This window comes from Micromesistius poutassou (genome assembly GCF_964030765.1).
Source record: "Micromesistius poutassou genome assembly, chromosome: 22".
NCBI classification, from domain to species: Eukaryota; Metazoa; Chordata; class Actinopteri; order Gadiformes; family Gadidae; genus Micromesistius; species Micromesistius poutassou.
The window spans coordinates 5,731,451-5,756,448 of record NC_140292.1 but is presented as its reverse complement, the minus strand read 5'-3'; the positions used below and the strand labels follow the sequence as shown (position 1 = coordinate 5,756,448).

General features: G+C 45.2%; 2 protein-coding genes across 2 annotated transcripts; one reads left to right on the top strand and one right to left on the bottom strand.

The window, feature by feature from the left end:
• Nucleotides 1–311: 311 nt before the first annotated feature.
• Nucleotides 312–18,979, top strand: tprn (taperin). The gene is made up of 4 exons (XM_084486134.1): nt 312–2,776; nt 14,395–14,593; nt 15,458–15,582; nt 16,091–18,979. Exons 1-4 carry the CDS (start codon nt 500–502, stop codon nt 16,151–16,153), a joined length of 2,664 nt encoding a protein of 887 aa, XP_084342260.1. The 5' UTR covers nt 312–499; the 3' UTR covers nt 16,154–18,979.
• A 186-nt stretch (nt 18,980–19,165) lies between these two features.
• Nucleotides 19,166–21,709, bottom strand: ssna1 (Sjogren syndrome nuclear autoantigen 1). The gene is made up of 3 exons (XM_084486170.1): nt 21,420–21,709; nt 20,331–20,530; nt 19,166–19,425 (listed from the first exon to the last, which is right to left on the bottom strand). Exons 1-3 carry the CDS (start codon nt 21,469–21,471, stop codon nt 19,333–19,335), a joined length of 345 nt encoding a protein of 114 aa, XP_084342296.1. The 5' UTR covers nt 21,472–21,709; the 3' UTR covers nt 19,166–19,332.
• Between the last annotated feature and the right edge of the window lie 3,289 nt (nt 21,710–24,998).

Below are 24,998 nucleotides of genomic sequence, written 5' to 3'. Positions count from 1 at the left end.
TATGTTAAACGGTGAAAGAGCAGACTTTCTGCTCGTGCAGTTAATTTGCATATCAATTAGGTCTACGTCGAAAATCATCCCCGAAAGGGTTACATATTGAAAAGGGGCGGGGCCAAAGCCTTGACGGAGAGCCCTGTTTAGCCCAGTCAACAATAGAAGGGGCGTGGCCTGTTTCAGAGGGGCTGAGCGGCTAGGATGAAAAGGGAGTATTCTTAACCCTGTGAGACCAAATGAGGTAGCTCCTCGGACTGCTTGACTGAACGCATCAGCATGACGTTGTCGGGCTACAGGTGCTAGTAGGGCGGGACCCAACAGACGGAGAATAGGGGAGAGGATCACTCGAGAGAGGGAGAGAGAGAGCGAGAGAGAGAAAAAGAGGCTGTGGCGATGCATGCACAATAAACACCGCTGCAGGTACGCGTCTAGCCTTCTATAGCTTGCTGTCTCACGTCGGGAAGACCCGTCTCCTCCCCGGGAGACATTCACTCTCTCCTCCACCATGTCTGGCGGAGATGTCCGTGTCCTCCGCCAAGAGGCTGGGCAGGAGAGCCCGAGGATGCCGGCCTGGAAACGAGAGATCCTCGAGCGAAGGAAAGCTAAAGGTAGCGGGTCTGGGGGAGCAGGTGCCGTAGCCGAGGCTTGTCCATCTGGGAGCTCACAGCGGGTTAACGGGAGCGAAGTCACGGGCAACGACAGTGGCCTCAAAACGGACAATGGGACGAATGCTGCTGGGTCCAGTCGGGGCTTCACGATCAGCACGGCTAACCAGCACTTCGGAGGCAAGCGTGGCACCCTCGCATCCCCAGACCTATCGCCGTTGAAAACAAACAAAGACCCATGGGTGTCTGCTGGTGATCTCCACGACACCGCGGAGACCACGGAGAAAGAAGGCGAAGGACCAGAGAGCTTGGTTCTGCATGACAGTTTGGGCCCTTTGCAGGAAAACCCCTTCATCAAACTGGAGAAGGAAAGGAAGAGGCGACAGGACAGGGTGAACGCGGCTCGTCCCGTCCAGCACATACTAGAACTGTATGGCAGCGTTCCGGGAATTCGGACTATTCGTGCAGACAATATCATAATAATAGAATCCGACCCTGACTACTTTCAGGAAGCTGGGTCCAAATTGCAACAAAATGGTGTCAGTAGTTATAGCTCCCTTAACGATCTCTTGGACCGGAGAGGGAGCGGAGTTACTGAGATAAGGGCCAGGGAGGTGGTCATTTATGACACCACATTAAGTAAGAGCGAGGAGAACCTTAGCACTCTGGGCCGTAACGATTATGATTACTCGCCCTATGACACGGAGGAGGGACATGGTAGGGTGAGCCGGATGCTGCAGAAGTTTGACAGCAATTATGGAAAACTGCAAAAGAAATCCCAAAGCATCGATGACCTACTGGGCCTGGACTCCATCCCCGGTAGCCAACACAGGCCCCGACCGAAGCCACAGCCAGACCTGGTGCCAAAGCCCTATGCGGTGCACCCCCAACCAGGCTCACCGGTACGCAACCTGGGCAAGACCCACTCTCTGGCTGCCTTCCAGACCGGCGGCCACCAGTCTTCCAGACCAAAGCCCCCGCCAACCGCCACCAACACCGTGAAGGACGAGGTCCCGTCGGGACCCCCGCCATCAGAACCACCCCCGACGGGACCGCCCCCGTCGGTGTCTTCCTACCGCCAGCGCTTCGAGGACGGCGGCCCTGATGTCAACCACCGAGACGAGACCAACGGGGGTCTTCAGTCCCCCCGGCCCGCCAGGGAGAGGGACTGGGAGTCCTCCGGGGAGTCGTCCCCCAAACCCAAGGTGCCACACTCCCCGGACCCCCGGCGGGCCGCCGGCACCGAGTCGCCGACAGGCGCCGCCTCTCCCAGGGTCCAGCGGACCCCCGGGTTCGAGATCCGGCCCACGGCCAAACCGGACCTCTCCCTGATCCCCGAAGGCGACTCGACGGCCAGGGCGCTGGCCAACCTGCGCCTGCAGTCCCGGAACACCTTCACGGTCATCCCCAAACGCCATAACGCCCCTCCGCCCTCCTCGCCCGCCGTCTCCTTCCCCAAGCACCCCCCCATCCAGAGGGCGGACGAGGAGCCCCGCGTGCCAACGGCCCCCGGCCCCGTCCCCGCTCCGGTCACGCCACCGAGGAGACCGACGGAGGAGGGGGAAGACGACGAGATGTTGATGGTGAGGCCATCGCCCAACCCCACCACCACCGCCACCACCACCTCCTCTAAATCGCCCTCCCCCCCTCGTCTCGTGCCGACCTCCCCCTCTCCGCCTCCGGCCGTCTCGCCCCCTCCGTCCCCCGTCCCGTCCGTCTCCCCGCCGGCCCTGTCTCCGGTTCCGTCCGATCCCGACCTGGTGCCCGGCGACCCGGCCGCCCACTCCCCTTCTCTGGCCCCCTCCGACGAGCTCGCCGGTGAGTTCCTGCCGGTGACCAACATCGACGACGTTGAGATGGAGCGCCCCCCCGCCCCCAGTCCCATGATGCAGAAGACCAAGGGCAACACTTTCAGGGTGGTGCCCAAACGCAAGGCGGAGGCCACCACCACCACCACAGACTCCCCAGACCACCCACCGGATCCCTCCTCCTCCTCTCCCTCCTCCGGTGGGGCCCAGCCGGGCTCAGCTGCACCCGCCACCACCCAGGCTCCCTACTCGCACCTGGGCACCCTGCTGAAGAAGCGCTACCCGGCGGCGGACGAGATTGAGGTCATCGGGGGCTATCTCTCCCTGGGGAAGTCCTGCCTGGCCAAGACGGGCTCCGCTGGCAAGAAGGTAAGACCGAGGGCCTTTCTTCTTCTCTGGTATCTCGTTGGCAGAAGTCCACTTCATGTCCTGAAGGGGAGGATGAAATTGTGTTGGTGGATTGGATTTCTGCTTCACAGGGCATCATCAGTGTTGTTGTGAGGTGCAGCGTCAAAACAATAACATGGGAGGGTTGGAAGGAAGTCGGCCTCTTCATTGTCATGTCTTTCACAAAAGCCAGGTTTTGTTTTGAACACACAAGGGATGTGTAGCAATACTGGTGTTGAATGTCAGCCTGATTACCGGCTCTTTAGGGTCAGAAAATCCTATCTGGAAAAACTCCCTATAATGCAGGACGTCTCAGCTCAAATTAATTGAATATTAAAGAAAGCAGAAACTAAAAACATTAATAACATAAGAGAGAGAAGACATTTCAGGCAGTAATGATTTGAGCCAGTGTCAGTGTAACAAGTTGGTTTGGATGTCTGAATAGTTAAACCCATATTTGCACAGACCTGGAATGGTTCGGCTTATCGGCAGAAAGAATGTGCATATTGTTGCATTGCTGCTGGTGTTACTGGGAATTTGCTTTGTACTAAATACCTTTTTTATGTAATAATACTAATACTGGAGCTGCTTTTCTTATACTGCAAAGTGGATAAGATGGTACATTTACAGTACACCCACTGTTGCTTCTGACACAAGTCTGTCAGACTTTTTATTTTTTCAACAGCGTTGACCAGACAATGTTATCAAGTCTGTATCTCCAGGCTTTAGACAGAGATGTCTTTACTACTGGGAGCGGTCCCAGATAGGCTACTGCCAGCAAGGAATAAACCTCCTTCCCATGTATTCTCTGAGAAAGACAAAGCAGTGGACTTGAACTCCCGTTTTTGTATTTCTGCTGAGCCACAAACTGATACTCTGACTTTTTGCCCCAAAACAATGAATGTGTGGTGTAAAACACAATCTAATCGTAAAGGAACTTCATGAACGCTACTTGTGACCTTTTGTCTACCACCTGCAACCGCCAAAGGAGTCAAAAGTTCCTTGTTCGACCAAAGCATACAGTCAACTCTGGGTGGGGGCCCACGGATTGTCTGTTGACCTTTTAGGCGTTCTATGAGGTGTTCACATTTGGACCAATCACCCACTCCTGTGCTGGGCAGTGCCAGTGCTTTGCTGTACCCATTGAAAACCACTGAGGCACACCTCTGCTGATAGTGATTATGTTGAGTCTGTTGGCGGCCCTTCAATCTAGGCCAGTGTCTCTCCTGTTTCCCTCCAAAGACCTTGGCGAGGTGCATGCCTATCCCTGTGGCCGCGCCATCCCCCATAATCCTTCGCTCTATGCCAGCGTAACACCAAGGCCTCTCGGTAGCCAACGGAAGCGGGGGAACATATTTAATGATGGTGGGGATGTTATTTTCCCCGAGCCCCCCTGCTTTACAAATTGTAGATGATGTGATATCAGAAATGGTCAAAGTAATAAATTAGTTGCAAGGATTATTATAATTATTCAAGTATTTATGATATTTAAATTTGACCTGAATGCATAATCTACAATTACTGCGTACTCTACTGCTATTGAACCTTAGAAAGAGACATTTCAGTAAATAATAAATGCACAGTACTGTTGAGGCTGTTTTCAAAGTGCCTTTAGTTCCTATAGTGTGTGTGTGTGTGTGTGTGTGTGTGTGTGTGTGTGTGTGTGTGTGTGTGTGTGTGTGTGTGTGTGTGTGTGTGTGTGTGTGTGTGTGTGTGTGTGTGTGTGTGTGTGTGTGTGTGTCGCCTGTTTAAGTAGGTACACACGCCTATGTGAATGTGTCTGTTAGACCAGGGCTGGCCCCCGTGTGTGTGTTTTGTCCTGCCCTTCTCTAGTTCTTTATGTTGTATGCTGTGTTCCCGCTCCACTAAATGACAGGTGTGTGTGTGTGTGTTTGTGTGTGTGTGTGTGTGTGTGTTGCTCTCTACTCGGCCATCATTTAGGCCTGATATGGGCCAAGAGTTTCTGGGCAGGGCCTCGCATGTAATTACAAAAGCAGGGGGTTAGATGGGTCCTGTGTAATTTGTGTGTGTGTGCGAAGGCACACCAAGTGTGTGTTTGTGAGAGATGGCCTACGCTCAGCATTTTGGTTTGGTTTCGTGAGAGAGCTGCTGTTCCAACCCCCAGAAAACACTTTCATGAACAGCTACAGGCTGGAAAATGGTTTCAAGTTCGCACACGCACACTCACACGCACGCACACAGAGCATGAGATTTGGAACATATCTGATTATGTGGTTGAAACACTACTTCAACCTCTTCCTCCTCCTCCTCCTACACCTCCAGATAATAGTTTTTACGCAACGTTTCCAAAAACTATTTCCATATCGTCCTCCCTGGTTAGTTTTGGATCAAAGCTCCGTTCTTCTGCTCCAGTCCTGGTGTGTGGGATGTGAACCTGGGCCTGGGTGTCAGGGTGTGTGAGGGGAATGCTGGCTGCGATCCCGTCCTCGTCGTACATCTCTCTTCTTTTTCTTAATCACGTCAACCGGTTACGAGAACCCCACCGCTTTTACAACCGAGTCGGTTAATAATTCTTCCTGCTGCATCTCTATCTCTCTCTCTCTCCCTTTTGATGTCTCTCTTTCTCTCTCTTGCTTTTATTGCTATCTTTCTTTTATCTGATTTATCTCCCCGGCTTTATCTGCGTCTCATGTATCTATTGCTCTCTGTGTCTCGGCCCCTTTGTCGCCGTCTCTCTCTGTCGCGGTTTGTTATTGTCTTCCTGGTTCGCGGAAGAACGGTGGAGGTGCTAAATAGGTCAAGTGCGACTTCTGGTGCCGCATCCTTCGTGGATTTGCATAACATCTCCAAGGGCTTGCTGTATCGAGTGCTGGCTGCGCTCCGTACAGAAACCATTTTGTCACAGGGTTTCAAAAATATATGTATTTTGAAATATTGGATTCCGGTCTGCTATGGTTAACAATATTTCCATTTATTTATTTATTTATTTTTGCCCAGAAGTACTGCAGCTGGAAATCTGAAATGGGGAAGGGGTGGAGTTTTTTTTTTTTTTTTTTTCTTTCCTTCTCTCCTCTCTGACTAGTTATTATGGGATGCCGTTTGTGAGCGGGACATCAGAGGAAGAACATGAAGGAAAAAGAGAGAGAGAGAGAGTGACAGAGGAAAAGGAGGCTGTTGTGTTGGCCTGCCTGCCTGTATTTATCTGTGTAGAGGAGGTTCTCCACACTTAACACACACTTGTTTAATAAGACTAAACAGACTATGCTAGCCATTTCATCCAATCAGTCAGGCTAGTAATTAGAATTGGTGAAGGCGTGTTGCATCTTCCACACTTAAGTTCTCTGAACGTGACTGTTTTACTGATTAAGCCCGCGAGTCTCCTTCAGCTAGTTATATAACCGCTCTGTGGCTCATTTACCAGCGCTGCCAAAAGAATGGCTCTTGTATGGTACACTTCAATGAAACATTCATTACACTTTAAAAGATGACAATTCGGTCACCCTCGACTCGTACACGGTTTAGAACTGTTGATTCAAGCCATTTTGTTGCTGTTTCCTTCATATCACAGTCATTATTTTGGCTTGTTGATACATTTCTGAGTGTAATTATTTTACTTGGCTGGCGGTTCTTAAACAGTATGGCAGGGAACAAAAACTAAATAACGTTTTCCAGCTACTTAACTGACACACACATGGATCCAAAACCACTCTGCCCAACCTCCCATTTACATAAAAAGATGTAGGAGGGTACACCACAAAGACCTTTACTGAATTGTATTCTTACATGTTTTATTAACCAAAGTCAGACATACTTCTGAAATGTCTTAGGGTGTGTTCTAGGTTTCTGTGCCCTCTAAACCTCTGGAGAAATGTCTTCTGGCAGAGGAATATTTTAAAACCATCTTGCCGCAATGATGTCTGCTCTTAACCTCACCAGTCATAACTGTGTGTGTGTGTGTGTGTGTGTGTGTGTGTGTGTGTGTGTGTGTGTGTGTGTGTGTGTGTGTGTGTGTGTGTGTGTGTGTGTGTGTGTGTGTGTGTGTGTGTGTGTGTGTGTGTGTGTGTGTGTGTGTGTGTGTGTGTGTGTGTGTGTGTGTCCATAGGAAACAAGGGCTCTCCTGGCTTGTTGCAGAAACATTTTGTGCCAAACACCCAAGTTATTTCAAGTGGGGTGTTCAGTGTGTGTGCGTTTGCTTCCCGTGGAACCCCTCGCCAGTGGTTAAATGTCATGGCATGCAGATTTAAAAATAAGTCTGGGAATGGAATTCCCTCCCGAACAGGAAGTGCTCTGTCATAGGGTGAGCTCTAAGCATAGCTTTGCATTGTTTATCTTCTTGGCGTAAGGTGTGAAAGTCCATTGTGTTCAATAATTTACCACCTAGGGCACTGGGGGCAGCCATTCCTCTTGGCCACACCCTTCTCAATCCTGAACTCCTGTTCTCTCTCTTTCACACTCACTCACTCTCTCACTGCCTGCTGCGTTATCACTATTGTGACTCAGGGGTCAAGAGTTGACAAGATTATTGTGGCACAAGTTTGTTACTGGCACAAGATTGATTAAGATTGAGTTTACAAGCAAATCAAACGCATACACATACAGTACACACACACACACACACACACACACACACACACTTTATAGACTTAGCTTTTTCTTGAGAGTATAACAAATGGACAGAAGGTCAAGCTGGTTCTTTTTGACCCCAGACTAGAAAACAAAATGGTATCCATTTGTCGTGTTAAGAAAACACACTCTCTCTCTCTCTCTCTCTCCGGCCTTCCACCTGTGCCTACACGGTGGGCTGTTCCACGTGGAGCGGGCGCAGGCCATGTAGTTAACATTCAGCCGGCGAAGCCCCAGGATCGGCGTCATGTTTAATTCAGTGTGTGAGTGTCTTCTTTTTAGTCCATGACAATAATCAGATGAAGGGATAAGTGCGCTGTACACAAGAACTGTTCACACACCAGCCCTCAGGTGTGTGTGTGTGTGTGTGTGTGTGTGTGTGTGTGTGTGTGTGTGTGTGTGTGTGTGTGTGTGTGTGTGTGTGTGTGTGTGTGTGTGTGTGTGTGTGTGTGTGTGTGTGTGTGTGTGTGTGTGTGTGTGTGTGTGTGTGTGTGTGTGTGTGTGTGTGCGCGCGAGTGAGTGAGTGAACTGGTATTAACTTTTAACGGCACCATAATTATCTCCCAGCAGATTCCCTGGTTTCCCTTTTAATGGTGGATATAGGTGGTTGCATAATGCCTTTGCCTTTGCTGAAAGCCGTCGCTTTGCAAAGTCAATGATTTCTGACAGACCTCATGATGTCGGGGTTGTACAACGGCAAAGGGTACCGAAGCTTTGTTTATAAATATATTCATGCTGGTGAGCGACAGCGATATCCGAGATATACCGGTATATGTAGGCTACGTTTGTGCCATGAACGACCGTTTGATTCAGGGGGCGTCCAGTGTTGTGCTGCCTGCAAGGAACATTGATATGTGTGTGGTGGAGTGGTTTTTGCATGTAGTTCTCAAAGGGCAGTCTGTATTACCTCTCTGTCTGACTCTGTCTCTCCCCCTCTCTCTCTCTGTCTCTCTGTATGTCACTCCACCTCCACTCTCCCATTTCTCCCTCAGACACATAACCATGGTGCCCGTCGCCAGGGAAACGCAAGCAACTGCTATTCTATCCTGTCATTAGGATGCCTGGAAAGAAAACACGCACTCACACGACACACGCTCACTTTCTCTTATGTGAGCGTTAACTTCTTTAATTGCTTGGCCTATAAGGCTTAACATTTCCCTGGGTAGTTAGTTTACAAATGCCTCGATTTGTCGAAAGGTTGTCCGGAATAAGAGTGTAACTAAGATGTAAGATCCACAATGTGGGTCTGACTATTACCCAGGTGTATTGGCCCGGCCATGACTCTTGGACGTGGAAGAGGAACAGAGTACAGACGCAAACAGGTGTAGCTCATTATCTAAATGACGGGTCTGTAGGCATGCCGGTGCCCGTAATTATCCTCATGAGATACACCTGTATTCGCCCCGTCTATTATATCATCACTCTGTGATAGTCATAAAAGGCCCATTCAAGACAATCCCATCTTTTTGTTTTTATCACAAATATCTTCTTTTATATCCGATTGTAGCAACAGGCTGCTACTCGTTGTAATCCTGTTACCGCGGCATGCGCTATAAAAAGAACAAATATTAAATCACTCTCCCACACAAAGAGCGATATAAATACCCGTCGGGTGGAGAGTTTCGGAGTGCGCTAAAGCAGCAGTGACTCACGGTATCTCCAGACACGCAGTGTACACACACACACACACACACACACACACACACACACACACACACACACACACACACACACACACACACACACACACACACACACACACACACACACACACACACACACACACACACTATGGATGCTAACTAGCTTTGCACCTCACCACACGTGACCGTGCACACTTTTCCCGCTATAACGCTGTAGTAACACTTGACTTGCCGAAGAGGCTCTTCGGCGCTTTTAAGGACGTTCCTATTTCTACAAGCTTGTGAGTTCACTTCTTTAACCTCCCACGTGGGAGGCAGAAGCTGTTAGCCGCCAACGAGGCTAAATTACTTTCCCGGTTCCACATTTAACAGCGGTGGTTTCTGGGAACTGTCGAAAGGGCCTGTGTGTGTGTGTGTGAGTGTGTGAGAAAAACGTGCAACAACGAGATCACACACATCCAGTTGATGGAGATCACGCGTCTTCGCCACAGCGATTTCTCACAATGGTGAAAAGATTTGACACAAAAGGGAAATGGGTCATGTGATTTTGTTCTGTCGATTGATTCCTTTGATTTTAATGCACGTTTTAAAGCTTGGTGTTATGTTTTCGCTTCCATTTTTTTTGGCGGTTGAATTTGGTTGTATGATAAGCTACTAAGACGCTCTCCTAGAGAAGTTGTAGAAGTGTTATGTGAGTTCAGGTTGGAATCCTCCAGTAAACCTGCAGCCCCTCCGTCAGCCTGACATTCCCGCCGGGCATTAAATCGGTAGTAACATAATCACATCATCATGTGACTAGATATTCCATGACATGATTAATTATTGTCATAAAGCGTAAATGATTCTTAATTATATTCCCTTCCCCTCTACTCATTGGTGAACAACTCATTACAGGAAATTGGTGCAATTGTCTCATCTAATTAATTACAGCTGAGTGGAAGTCCTCAATCTGTGTCAATTCATGTAAATAAATTAAAAAAAACGTTTATTATCGATGTGTAGTAAGATAATCCATATACGTTATTGAAATCAATATTTTGCCACAAAGAAAATATGGTTTCTTCTCCACTTTTACTTTTGAGTTCCACCTCAACAGGCACAATAGCGCCTGTGTATTATGAGTGAATGTGGAGCAGCCTCATTAGCCTCTGTAGCTAGCGAGATGCTGCTCAGGCTGCCGTGGTTTTAAAGTCCCGGACCCGGTCAGGTCCCGGGCCACGCTGCTAATATTAACTGGCCGACTGGAGATTAGCCGGTAATCAGCACGCTGGTCAGGCTGCTTGGAGAGATGTTGTTACTTACAGCCATGCTCCTGTAATACGCCAGGAGTGGCTGCAGCTTTTTACACATGCGTGAGTGCACACACACACACACACACACACGCACACGCACACATGCACACACAAACTCACAGGCCGAGGATCCCACGCACACACAACACAATAAAAGGAAGAGAAACAGACTTACACACCAATTCAAACGAAATGTTGAAACATCAAAACATTTTCAGGGTCGCTTTCAGTTGCTTAAGGGAGCCGATGTCAAGAGTTTGCATGCAAAGTCTGGGGAACAGGGCCCTTGTTTGATTGGAGGGCTGGGATTGGGGAGGGGGATGGGTGGAAGCACTTCCGTTGGATGAGAGAGAGAGAGAGAGAGAGAGAGAGAGAGAGAGAGAGAGAGAGAGAGAGAGAGAGAGAGAGATGCTGGTGAATGTATAACAATCTTACAGATAGAGGACGCAATTGACCGTGGCGCGTAGCTGCCCTGAATTCACTTCCTGATGGCTCTGTGTGTGTGCAGCCGTGGTGGGGGTGGGGGGATGCGTGCTGCATCACTGAGGAAGTTGTGGTGGTGGTGGTTTGTTTCTGTCTCTGTCTGTAGATTAGGGCCAACAAAGAAGCCTTTCTCCCCCAAACACACACTCCTCTGACAAGCCTTCGCTCCGATCGACGGCCTAAGCGACAGGGAAGTGAAGTACTTTCCTACTCCTGCACCTTTCCCACCGGATTGGTTTGCACTGTGTCGTGTGTGGCGCACAGTATGGACTGTACAGTGGATGAAGTGAATATTGTTATGGGTCATGTTAACATTTGTTTAAACAAATGTGAGGGGGCGGGGGGGGAGTCATCACCTCTAGTAAGCGGGGGCGTGATGACTGATTTGGATTGTTCGACGTCTCTGCTAGCAGCTAATCAAAGAGCCGGTCGCACAACCACACTTGTTGTGCCGTTTTATGATTTACTTTTCTTCGCATGAGTGGGCGAAAAGCTGCATAAGCGCACTGAGGGGGAATCGGGAGGGAGTGATCACACGATGTATAGTGATGCACGGAGTATGTTAAGGGGAGGGAGAGATAGAGAAAGAGGAACAGGGGAAGAGACATGTCGAGGATGTTCACTAGTGTGCACCGGCTGTAGGAAGGATGCGCGGGCACACACACTCGCACGCGCCCGCGTAAACACTTGCTTTCGTGTTGCTGTGTAGATCAGGGGGAACTTGAACGTTGAGAAATGACATTCAAACAATTACATAATGGCAAATGAAGAAACGTGGGTGGAACAAAGTGTGTGTGTGTGTGTGTGTGTGTGTGTGTGTGTGTGTGTGTGTGTGTGTGTGTGTGTGTGTGTGTGTGTGTGTGTGTGTGTGTGTGTGTGTGTGTGTATCTGCTTGGTGTTATCTTGGAGATAATAGGTTTCAAATAATAACAAACATATATTCGGACGACGGAGAAGATGATCGTTTTGATCTATCTTCGTCCACCTCCCCCCTGCAATCTTTGACCATGGCCAAGTATTATTTCCTTGTTAGATGGAATATTCTATGGTATCAGCAAGGAAAGATAAAGAGGTGCTCATGCTGGAGGACTCAAACAGGGCAGGGAGAGGAGGCGAGATGGAGGAAGAGCAGGGTCTGACTTATTGATCAACTCTTGGTTTGGCATCAAGTAACTTCCTCGGAGACGGGATGTGTTACGCTTTACAGCAGGAACTGAAGAGAAAGGAAACGGGGCTAAAAATGGACGCTGCCTCCAACAGATTTGTCAGTCTGAGCAGCTGACAGCGGCTCGCTGAGAAAATATATTCCTAGTCCTTCGGCATAGGGGACTGAGCGTGAGGGAGCAAACGTGTAAGGCTACATAACTGGGAAAATGAAAATGAAAAAAAAAATCAAGGTACTGTTTGGAAAGAAGCAGTCAACTTTTTTTAGATTTGAGAAGTTTTTTTAAACACGACAAGGTGTGGGTGGAATCTGCTGTAGAATAAATGGATTCTGAACACGTTTCCACAACGTTTATAAAAGCAATGCCCTCACAGGCTTGTACAACATGGATGGGGCTGGGTATATGTGTCCCTAAATCATTTAAAATCCAGATCATACAATCATAGAAAGCTTTTCTTTGAACACGTTACCACTATTGTATATATTAATTAATATCTACACTTGGTTCCAGGCCCACTTTTTCAACTCTTATCAATGTTATTATGAGGAAAAGGACGAATAATAATTTTCATCAGAATATGTCACAGTTTTTAAATCCAGCTTTAGACGAAGCTTGGAAAAGACTTGGAAAAGGTTTGAAAATACAGTGGTCTGTATGAGCCCTGCATGACCTCTATAGGTTATAATGAATAGAGCCGCTGCTGGTGTTACTGGCTTGGCGGCCTCCGGATGGTGATTAGGGACAGCTTTAAAGCACAGCCTGTATCCTATGATAGGAGCCAGGTACACCAGAGAGCCCAGCCAGCCCTCAGCTGACTGCTACTTAGTAAACGTGTGTGTGTGCGTGTGTGTGTGTGTGTGTGTGCGTGTGCGTGTGTGAGAGCATGTGTGTGTGAGCGACTCTGGCCAACCCATTGGTCGGACCGGTCTCACCAAGTCCCTCTCCTGGTTGGTTGCAGAATCCTTCTAAGATGTTGTGATAGACACCAAAGTCATCTGAAATTGGGGGGTTAGTGTAAATATGTGCTTGGTGGAATACGTATATGAAAAGGAATTGGATGGTAAATATTGTACTGTTAACGCTGGATTCCGCTTGTGTATATTTCCCCTCTTCTCCATCTGCTTGTGTTGACTGAGGCATATGCCAGTTATATGTACTGTGGATGCAAATCAAAAAACAAATCAAAGTTTCTCCAAGTAACACTAATAACATTGGTTACGAGAGCTCCAGGATCCTACATGCATTCCAGTTCGATGCCTTTTATGCCTTTCTCCTCCTTTTAATTTGCCTAATATCACGATATGCTTTTTAATGACCATTCTAAACCGTCTAACTGAGGGTAACTTATATTGAAGTGTACAGGAATGTAAAACCCTCTGTCATTTACAACCTCATATTTTGATAATTGTGAGGGCATGTCCTCTTCCTGTCCGTAAGACTATAAAACTTGGTCGATATCTTCACTTTATGACGATACAATACCATTCAAAGTAAAATGATAATATGTTTGTAACCTATATATAGTCACTTTATCTCGCCTGTGTGTGTGTGTGTGTGTGTGCGCACCAACGTAACATGTCTTTGATTGGTTCTCGGCAGCCAACTGTCCTGAAACCACCTGTCAAAGTGCAAAGGGCTTCCAATTATTTTATAAATTTGGAATGTAGTAATCAGCAATGAAAGACACTTAGGTGAAATGCTGTCACTGTGGACACGTAAGCTGCCTGCCGGAAAATCCCCTGAAAAAAAGTGCACCGGTGTGCTGTATTGGGGCCAGTGCCTCCTGGGGAATAATGTCACACCAATGAGAAGGCAATATCCCATGGGCGCTGGGCAAGGCTAACGCCATTGGATTCACGTGGAGAGTTCAAAGGGATACAATAATGGGTTTGAGGCTGGGGAACGGAACCGTTTTCTTTGTAGCTGGTGTGCGGTGTGCCTGCTCTGTACATGCTATAGCTAGCGGATAGTTTCTCTTGAGAAGAGCTACAATACCATGACTACCCCCAGCAAACGTCTTGATACCCATGACATATATTGTAATGTAGGGCTGCTCGATTATGGAAATAATCATAATCACGATTATGTTGGACAATATTGAAATCACGATTATTGAAACAATTTTTGAGCTTGAAAACATGCTGCATTTATTCAGCATTTCTCAAAAAAAAAAAAAACACTTTGTAGCTAAAAACTCTGAAATTTTCCCTTAAAGAAATACACCAAATGTTTAAATAGAAATTGTTCAAATAGAAAATAATGTAGAAATATGTATCCAGCTGTAAAAAGATGTAAAAAATGTAGTTTGTTTCAACTCTCTCTCTCTCTCTCTCTCTCTCTCTCTCTCTCTCTCTCTCTCTCTCTCTCTCTCTCTCTCTCTCTCTCTCTCTCTCTCTCTCTCTCTCTCTCTCTCTCTCTCTCTCTCTCTCCAGATCTCGTTCAACGAGTCAAGCCTCCACAGCACCTACGAGTACCCGTCAGAGAGCAGTGCCTGGGACAGCGACGGTGAGGACGAGGAGGAGGGCGGGGTCGGGCCGGAGGTGGCGGACGACCAGCCCAGCATGGTGGGACGCATCCACATCCCTCGGCCCAGTTTCACCGGCACCGCCGGCCACGCCCCCAACAGCAACGGTGAGAACCTCAGGCGCGGCTTTGATTCCATTGGCCACAGGTGGTGATGAAAGAGAGGAAAGGGGGAGGTTAAGGGGAACACTTCCGCGGTCGTAGAGCTGCATTGATTGATTGGTTAAAGCGTTACAACTTTTCTGCATCGATTTGTTGATTTTTAAACGGCGCTAGCTGCAAACGCACGCGGTATTTCTCTGATTGCACGAGCAGTTGTACAGCCTGCGAGGAGAAAATAATGAATTGATCGCACACATAAAGGGAGGCAACACGCAACTGACGCCCACAGATGCTGTTTTTGCTCCTGTGGGGGGGGGGGTGGGGTGGTGGGGCAGCCATGGCCAAGTATCCATTGGTTACATGTTTGCGGACAACAAACACCTCCTTGAAGTGCAATTTCTTGGGTTAGGGTTAGCTCACATTTAACCATCTAATCCTTTAGGTGTGTGTGTGTGTGTGTGTGTGTGTGTGTGTGTGTGTGTGTGTGTGTGTGTGTGTGTGTGTGTGTGTGTGTGTGTGTGTGTGTGTGTGTGTGTGTGTGTGTGTGTGTGTGTGTGTGTGTGTGTGTGTGTGTGTGTGTGTAAAAATTATGACATGTATGACTGACATTGAATACCCCATCAATTTGTTCACAAGTTTCTGTCATCTTGTGCGACACCTAGAGGACAAATGTATAATTACATTATCTTATATGGTCATTAATTATATCAACTATCAAAACAAGAATCCCATGAAATATGTATATATTTTTTTCACACTGATGAGAACCAGCAAAAACTGTATCTAATCGACTGAGCAGACGGTTATTACTTGGCATGTTCTTGCATTGTACGACTGATTCATAAGTTCTATCTTTTCTGTTTTCATCAGACTTATCCAACTACATTCCCAAGCGTTCGGTGGATTTCAACACCTGGCAAGAACACAAAATGGACGACCCCGCTCTGCTGAGGGACGCCAACGCACAGCAACCTGGGATTTCAGAGGAAGTCATGGTAAGAGTTCATGAACGACCAACACATGTGAAGGAAGCCATCTTGGTGACAAAATACTTGAATACGTAGGACTTGAACAATATACAAAAATCTGTACACCACAACAAAGTGTTTATGTATATTTCAGGTTAGGGTAAGACAGGCACTATATTTGTAAAAAATATTTAAATATTAACCCTCATATGAAGATTATCCTATTAAAATACAATGATTTGATATTGGCCATGTCATGTTATTTGTATGCCCCTGTTTATAAGTGAGTTAGTTATGCTGTGAGTGGATTTGCCGTTGCAAAGAAATGCACTGTACAGTTAAAAAAACGATTGTAGGGGGGGTATATAAAAAAAAAAATATATATATATATATATATATAGCTCTAGGACATCATATAATGAAGTTGCTAAAATCTGACACCAAACAAAAACTCACAAAAAAGCAATACATCAAATATGTACAAACTTCAAGATGGCAGAAGCAGCATTGACTCCATTCCCTCTGTGTTTTCCAGCTCACCCCAGCGGACAGCTCCTCCCTGTCTGACTACAGCAGCGAGCCGGCCCTCTACTTCTGATGTGTCCCTAACCAAGCGACTGTCAAACACAATCAGCCAACCCGTCACCCCTGGGACCACACCGAGATGAAGGGATGGGTTCCAGTCCTGTGTTCCCCCTCCTGTTCCCTCTCCAAACTACACCACCCAGAGGCAGCCGGACTGCCTCTAACTTTGTTATTTCCGGGCAGTTGATCTGTCATCTCCCCTTCTCCTCCTCCTCCTCCTCTTCCTCCTCTTTATCTCTCTCCTCCTCCCCCCCCCCCCCCTCTCCCCATTCATAGACTTGCTCCTATGAAGGCAACAAAGTCTTAAAAACACAGGTCGTCAAAGATTAAATTGATTGTCAAACTTCTGAACTGAGAGAACTTCCACACTCACTGTGTATCACTCCCTTCATGTGGAAGTCTCCATAGCTCCCCCTTCTGGCTCCAAACACTCATGTCTGCCTTGATGTCTCTCTCGCTCTCGCTCTCTCTCTCTCTCTCTCACATTCACCATCTTTCTCTTTCTTGCTCTCGCACTCTCTCTCTCTCTCTCTCTCTGTTTCTGTCTCTGATGCTCTCACTCTCTCTCTATATGTCTCTCTATGTCTCTCTCTATTTGTCTCTCTTTCTCTCTCTGTCTGTCTGTCTGTGATTTTCCTTCAGGATTGGGAGAGGTTGTGTAAAAGTATCGCGACGAGACTGACTGAAAATGAGTGACCAAATTCCTTTTTTTTTTTTAAGAAGGGGAAACCACTAGTGCCCATCTTGTACAGGTGACGACAGTGTTAGCATGGAAACATGTCATTGGGGAGGTTAATGTGTCCACTAAGAAAAAGCTGAAAAAAAAGACTCCATGGTGAACGGGTGCCACAGTTGTAGTTTTTGTACCTGCATGATCTGATTCAACCGACCACTCCCATTGGTTCTTATTTACTGTAATGCTTCTAATGCCTTTTTTTTTAGTTTTTGTATGTTTTTTTTGTAGACGTTTTTGATTTTGAGTTTTGATTATTTCCGCAGTTTTTTTGCATTGGTGTTGGAAATGTGCAAAATGTGGAGCGCAGACCAACTTTAACTCTTTTTTGATGAAAACCATGTGGATTTTTGTTATGATTTTTGAGAAAATTATGAATTGTAAAGAGCTTGAAAAGTGCCCTTGGCCAATACTGTCTATATAACTAGTAGCAAATGACACATACAGCAAAATATCAAATGCATACTGTACAAAAGTGATGTATATTCTCGTTATTCTCTTGTAAACCATAATCATTATTATTTGTTGATTTTGTTGAAAATGTAAGACCACCCACAACAATCTTCGAGAGGTTATTGTATTTATTACCACTGTAAGTTGAATTTTGCATGTCTGAGACTGTTTATGTAAAAACTTTTATTTTCTTTGATATTGCTGGTAAACAGAAAACTGGAGATGCTTTCAGACTAAAGATGAAATGGCGCCTGATTTTTACAATCAGACCTCATGTACTCTACACATTCCACAGAGAAACGAGTCCATTCCAGGGATGAAGGAGCATGTAATGGTCATGCATTGTGTGTGTGTGTGTGTGTGTGTGTGTGTGAGTGTGAGTGTGTGTGTGTGAATCATAATGACAAAATTAACTTTTAACTTTTTATATACAAGATTGTTCCAAGTTATGTTTTTGTTTAACTCATAATGCCAATTGTTTACGTGTTGCTGTAAAGGCCACTGCTCACAGACATTCTCTTCACCACCATAATGTACTCTTTGGCCAGTATTGATGTACAGTTGCAATATTTCAGCATATTTTCCTAAGAATTATTTATTACTTTTATTATTCAAATTGATTATATTCAAATTGTTTTGGACAGAGTCAATGTGACTGTACTTTTGGGAGGTAGAATGCTGAATTGTATGTGTTTTGTCTTCAATCTCAGTCTTTTTCTTTCTCCATTTGCACTGTTTTTGCTTATTAGCTTTGTTTTGCACCTCATTGGAAGGATTAGCATAGGGAAAATAAGTGTGCACTTGAATGCATGTCTAATTAAAGAGGTTAGTTCAATCGTGAGATTTAATTACACAAATTACTTATTTAATTGCTGTGTAGTCAAAGCACAGATATACATTTAGCAGTGATTTTCTTTTGTTTATATAGTGAGTCAAATTTTCTCAATGCTGATTGGATAATGGAGTAAAGCGACGGCTTTTTTCTAATTTAGGCAACTATAGCGTTTAGGAATGAAATCTCCAATCACAGACGATGAATGCACTGCCGATGACTACTTGTTTTTGCCACAGCCTTGCAATGGATAATGATTGTTGGCCTTGTTGTGACAACCTATACCCTGCTTCACAACGCAGGACCAAGTCTTGACCACCACCACCATCTGTGTCCAAAAATACATGTTCAACCACTTACCATGATGTCAATTTAAGCATTGATTAGAACATGGCCCTCATTTTCTTCAGTGTTCATTTTCTTTGTATGTGGGTCTCCGTACGTTAAGGGCATCAGAGGCCATGTTTGGGGTTGGAAGGTTCCTGTGATCATGCGTCACCAGCGAGACAATTCTATGGCAGCCATTATCGGATGTAAAATCAGTTGAATGAGTGAGTGCTTGAGAAATGTAAAAAAAGAAAAGGAGGTCTCACAGGCCGCCCTCTGCCTTGATCCGCAGTATTTACCCATCTGTCTTTTACCATTTTAAAAGTACGCAGTTTGTGTATGTTCTACTGTAGAGACCGTGGTTTAGAAGCTTCTTCCTGTGCGCCCTCATCTTTTGTCTGTAAATTTGCATCGCAAGTGATGTACTTAATGTAAAGAAATGTACTTGTCAATCACTTTGGCAAACACAAGCAATGTCACAATTGTATAAATGAAAGTTCAATAAATAGAATACTTGAATATGTGCAACAGACTTCTTGATGACCTTTGAAAATTACATTCCTGGGCTGAAATGATCATAGCCAAACAAAAAACAGCACTTCTCCTTTAAGAGCTACTTTCACAAAATAACATTGTTTAATCCAAACATGAATGCATAAATTAAGCACAGGAGATAAAAGTCAAGACACCTTTAATATAAATCATACATTTTTGTACAAAATAGGTACCATTTCCTATATAAACATGAAATAAAAAAATATATTACAAATAGTCCCAAGTAATCCCTAAATCCTCTGAGAGGGTGCCAGGGTTTGACAGGTTGTGTGGTTGAGGTGTGTGGCTTTCGTTAGTGGCCCTTTGACCGTGGTTCAGTAGCTTTGCTTAAGTTTCCAGCTTCCTTCTTCAGCACACTGAGAAGGGTTTGAGAACTCTCAAGGATCTGGAAAAGACAAGAACGAAAAAAACATCAATATTCCCCATCACACTGTTCGCAATCAAGTGGTGGAGGGGGATCCCCATCCTGTTCCCTTGCCTGAAACAAAAAAGGGATGACCTAAGTGACATCCTGGAAAAGACAATATGTATGAACCGGTATGCATGCTCTGCGCTTGATGACCATGTGAGCCATGTTGTCTTTAATCAGTGCAGCCTGGAGAAGGGAGGTGTCAGGTCAGGGAGTGCCAGGCTGCCGTTTGTCTTGGAACTCCCTTGGTCTAGCCACCGGCAGACCCCACACACACACACACCAGTAACACAGTGCTGACCCAGCATGTAGGCCCACTAGGGCTAGCATTCACCCTCCATCATTTTGTAATAGTGTCAACACAAAACCAACATGTACATAGTGGGACAAAAACGACCAATAATCTGTCGTATTTAAAGCGTGCATTTCAAGACACCCAAAGCACTTTAAAGAGTGCGTGTGTGTCGACACCTTATCCACGACCAGTGTGCAGCACCCATTTGGGAAGGCTCACCGCACACTGGCTATCACAGTGGGGGTCAGGAATGACGCAATCCAATTACAGACCAGAGGATTATTAGGAGGCCATGTTGCCACGCTGTGGGTTTGGTATGCCTGTTTTGTTGCATGGAATCGACCAAGAGCTTCTCCACAAATTATGATTAACAATCACCATCTTCATCATTTACAACAATGAAGAAAAAAAGTCCAAAATGAACCAATGGAAGATAGACTTGACTATTGTCAGGTGAACACAAAAGCAGGGTAACATATTAAAACCTATTGCCAGCCTGGAAACATGGCCGGTAAAAAGACCAAAGTGTAACGGCTGGTTGTGGACCCCATGTTGTGATCTTTTCCCCCGTCCCCGTCAAGCAGACCTTCATGTAGGCGGCCTCCGTCTCGGCGATGGTGCGGTCGAAGGTGGAGCGGGCGGCCAGCCGCTGGGCCAGGCTCTCGTTCACCCGGCTCAGCTTCTCCGTCAGGAGGCGGATGTCGTGCTGCAGGCGGGCCTTCTCCTCCTCCTCTTGGTGGATCTGACCATTGAGCTCATCCCTCTTGGAGCACAGCTCCTCGATGCCTGAGTGAGGGAGAGAGACGTCAGGACAGAGAGAGACAGACAGACACCATTAGCTTTGTGTTGACAAGAGTCTAAATCAACATTTAGAAGGGGAAAAACTAAATTCATGATTAATAATGTCCATTGATTTATAATTAAAAAAAATACAGACAAAAACAGTATTAGCATACAAATGTGTTTACAAGTCTGAATATGTAGCTGTGTCCAGGCACGATTGTCCCTATTAGCCATGTCACTAGTATATTGTAATTATGAAATCAAAAATGTGTGGAGAACAGAAGTGTGCATCTTTACACCCCTAGTTTACAAATAGAATATCAGCATGAAGCAATGTGTACTTTAATGTTATTCAGAATTGCATTTCATGTTGACAAATCCTTGCCTATATACTGAATATGCTATATAGATAGTATATTCAGATATAGATCAGTATCAAAGCGACATTATTATGATGGTCATGAGTGTGTGCCTTAGGGCTCCAAGCAAAAGCAATCTATGACATGATGTTTTTAAAAAAAAACTGCTTAAAGAGAAATGCCAACTTTCTCGGAGTGCCGTCATACATATCATGATCCTTAATTATTGACTTCTACCATAAGGAGAGAGCTTAAGACATCTCCAATTAAGCAAAACAGACATCGCCTGCATAATCTTCCTAGGTTAATCAGACCGGTCTGCCTCCGTTACCCCCGGTACATTGAACAGAAGGTCAGGAGAATACAGAAACACACTATAAACGTGTGTAACTACCTCTAATACAAGTGACTCTTACTGAACTACATTCACTAAAACCAATAACCGTGTCAGACGTCATACCGCCCGGACGTAATATAAAGCTGATTCATATCAATGACACGGCGGCTACCAGTAAAACCAGTTAACGACCTACATTTGACCAGTTCGTTGTTGTAGGTCTGCAGCGCGGCGCCCTGCTGGGTCATATCGGCCGCCTGTCAATCAGTTTTCCCGGGCACCTCGCCCGCGCGCTCCAAGCTGTCTGACTGAAGTCTGACGGGAAGCTAAGTTCGTCGTGTCCTGTGAAGAGTGATATGTTTCTGGAATATATCAACAAAATGGGGTTGACAAAAAACAGAACGAGTATAAAAACGACCTGGCTGTCATGTATGCAATGTCCAACCCTCTATTGAACAAGTTTCCAGGACAACTGAGCTACTCCTGTTGCTTCCGCCACTATTTTAACTTCCGCCACAAGATGACGTCCGTATCGTGCGACGTTACTAGGCAACCAAAGAAGGGAAGCCTCGCCCGACACCTAGCGGTATCACAATGTATTTACCTAAATTACCTATTTACCTATTTTGCGATTAAATAAAAGCATCATCGAGATCCCCTTCCAGACCACCGAGAACCTACCCAGTTTAGGTTTGAGGGTGAGGCTTCTTCAGTATCACTGTCAACAGTACACGCACACACACACAAGTGTATTTAAACCAGAAGTAACTAGCTAGAACTAGGGGGCTAGATCAGTGGTTCTCAAACTTTTTACCATGAGTACCACCTTAGAAATGATTTGGCTCTCCAAGTACCACCGGAATTAAAATAAAGTTTACAAAGAAGGCATTATGGGTGCGGCTTATTCTGCTTTTTAAAATACATAAATGAAAGGCTTGCGGTTTATCCATGATGCAGCCTGTATGCGGGAAATTACGGTAGGCCCCGACAGGGCGAACCGGACCCCGACTTGAAGCGGGGGTGTCTTCTCCCTTAAGGGGCTTATTTTAGATAATAACCGGCGACGTTCTATAGGCTACATTATTACACGGCTACTTGCCGAAACGAAAAAATAACTTCACACGGTGTGTGAAGTTGTGTGAACCACGTGGTTTTTGGGGAGGGGAGGGGTTTGAGCCCATCCGCCATGCTGGTAGCACGGTTGCCAGGAGAAACGTTGTCAGAGCGGCATAGAGACAGATGAGGAAACATAGACGCAGAGACGCAGGAGAAATTACGATAGAAATAAATGGAGAAGAATAAGGCGAAGGAAAAGGGTTCTTACAGGAACAAACTCACTACCAGCGCCAAGCAGAGGTATGAGGAGAAGCTGTCAGACTTAAACAACGTCGACCCATACGAGCTACCTGCAGCAGAATGGGACAGAGACCTGGACGGTCCAATCCGGATGTGGGCGTGGTTGGACGTCCAACTCCGTCTTCCCGCAGGCCGCAGCCGTTAGTACTTGTATTATTTCAATTTTAACAGCATATTTCAATTCTGACAATGCGAATCGATTTCCGGACCAAATAAACCTTTCTTAAGTGAGGACTGTCTTTACCTTACTAAGCATTTATAAATTAGGAATAATTTAAAGACTTGACATGCCTGTACCATCGCAGCCGTGGAAAGTAATAAGTAATTTGTAAGGCATAGATAGTCCTCACTTAAGCTTGTAAAGCTTTTACAAGTCATTAAGTTATGCTTTATAAATTATCTATAAACGATTATCTGATTTTTTTATTATTATTTATTAATGCTTCAAAGTTGCAGTTAGTAAATCATTTTTATTAAATACAACAAAAAAAAGTGGTCGAATCTACCTAGAACGGTTTGGCAATTTCGAATCAGTCTGAAGGGTCGGAGAGAGTCGGGGCGGGCCTCCAGTCACGCTGGTCACGCGACAGGAGGTGAGAAGAGTGTTGTTCAAACCTGAACAAGAAAGCACGTTTTTTTCCAAGCACTGTCAAGATGTCAGCCGTTATGCATGCAAAGGTTCAAGTAAGGGTTTAGGTTGTAACTTTAAAGGAAGACATTGTCGCCTATAGGAAGAACTCTGTCATGCTTAGCAGAATGTCAAGCCTCTCTCCCACCCATGAAGTCAGATAGATTGGGTAAGATTGGATAAGACAGGCAAAGTAGTGTATTGTCCCAAGGCCCCATAGACACTCACTGCTCTTTGACATGAAGCTAAGAGGCTATCTCCTGGGGAAAGTTTATTAGTTTTACTATTAGGGCTTAGTTTATTCATATATATTTATAAATATGTGTATAATTCAATATACAGTGCAGATACAGACGCACACACACACACACACACACACTTGCCTTTTTCCAATCGTGAAAGTAAAACACAGGTGGAACTAAATTAGGACAAAATAGAAAAAACGTTTTAAGAGTTAGAGTTAGTATGTTGTAAACATATTGTATAATAGATTTCTTTCAGAGAACTGCAAGTGCCCAGCCCCCTGCCCTGTGCCTCACCTGGTTAGTGTTTGCCAGTCGTTCTCTTTGAACCCTTTCGGATGACGCGTTTCATTGTGCGGTAAGCTCCAGACATCTGTTTCTCCACCTGTGACTTCCACCTGAATGAACCCAGAAGACAGCATTCACCTCGTTGTTTGTCAGCATAGAGTGGAGTTGTTGTATCAATCTTTTTACAATCATTTCACGGCACTGAAGGGTTTGTTTGTCTTTTCTGGCGGGATTGAGTGGAGTGGAAAAAATTGGCTTATGCCACTCCTAATAATCACTAGTGTTGACACAAAGTGTAAAGAAGTTATTGGCTGTATGTTGTTAAATATTGGTGCCATCTGCTAGCAGGAAACAAATCAGAAAGAATTGTAAACGTTGATGTTTATCGACCCAGAGTAATATGAATAGTCGACATAGTCAGGTCAAGATTAAACAAATGTTGCTAGATGAATGAGAACAAGATCCAGTCAAGAGAACGTTGTAGTTGTATTTGTGATATGTCATAGGATGAATCTACATGGACATGCTTAGATTTACTTGTCTGTTCACATGTTATTTCTATAAAAACATGTTCATCCAACATTTGGACAGACAGTGGACGGACATATGTGCAGAAAACAAATAGTACTGGGGATCTAAACTGGTACATAAACTTAAATGTATGACATTTGAATTTCCCATAATTGATTGACAAAGCAGCATTTTATTTAAACATTGTACAGAAATGCGTTGTTTGAATAAAATTATTAAGAAAAGAAAAACTTATTAAACACCATTCTTTTTAATAGTCAAATCCTGGGACCTCAAACATGACTTCAATACATAAAACAACAGGTAAGTAAACAAATGAGAGAGTAAAAAAATAAATAGTGCAGTGGTACAATTTTTTTTTAAATAAATAAACATTTGGTCTGGATTTTATTTTAACATTTAATTTATTTAAACAAATAGTTCAAGTCAGTTTCAACATGCAACATACAATTTTTAGCTATATACCTTTTTAGCGTATAATCTGAAAAAGCGGTCTACTCCTTCCTGTGTTTTACAGAAATTAACATAAACCTGTCTTAAATACCAACGTTCAAATGTATTTGCAATATGATGCGGTATAAAAAGCTGAATTGTTGTGATATTTAATCTGAAACACTCCAACACTGCACATTCACTGTATGCAATAGGAGGAAATGTCACCAAATCATGGCTTGTTGGAGGAGCAGAAAACGTTTTTTTCTGCTATTGTTGCAGTTTATTTTTAGGTTGC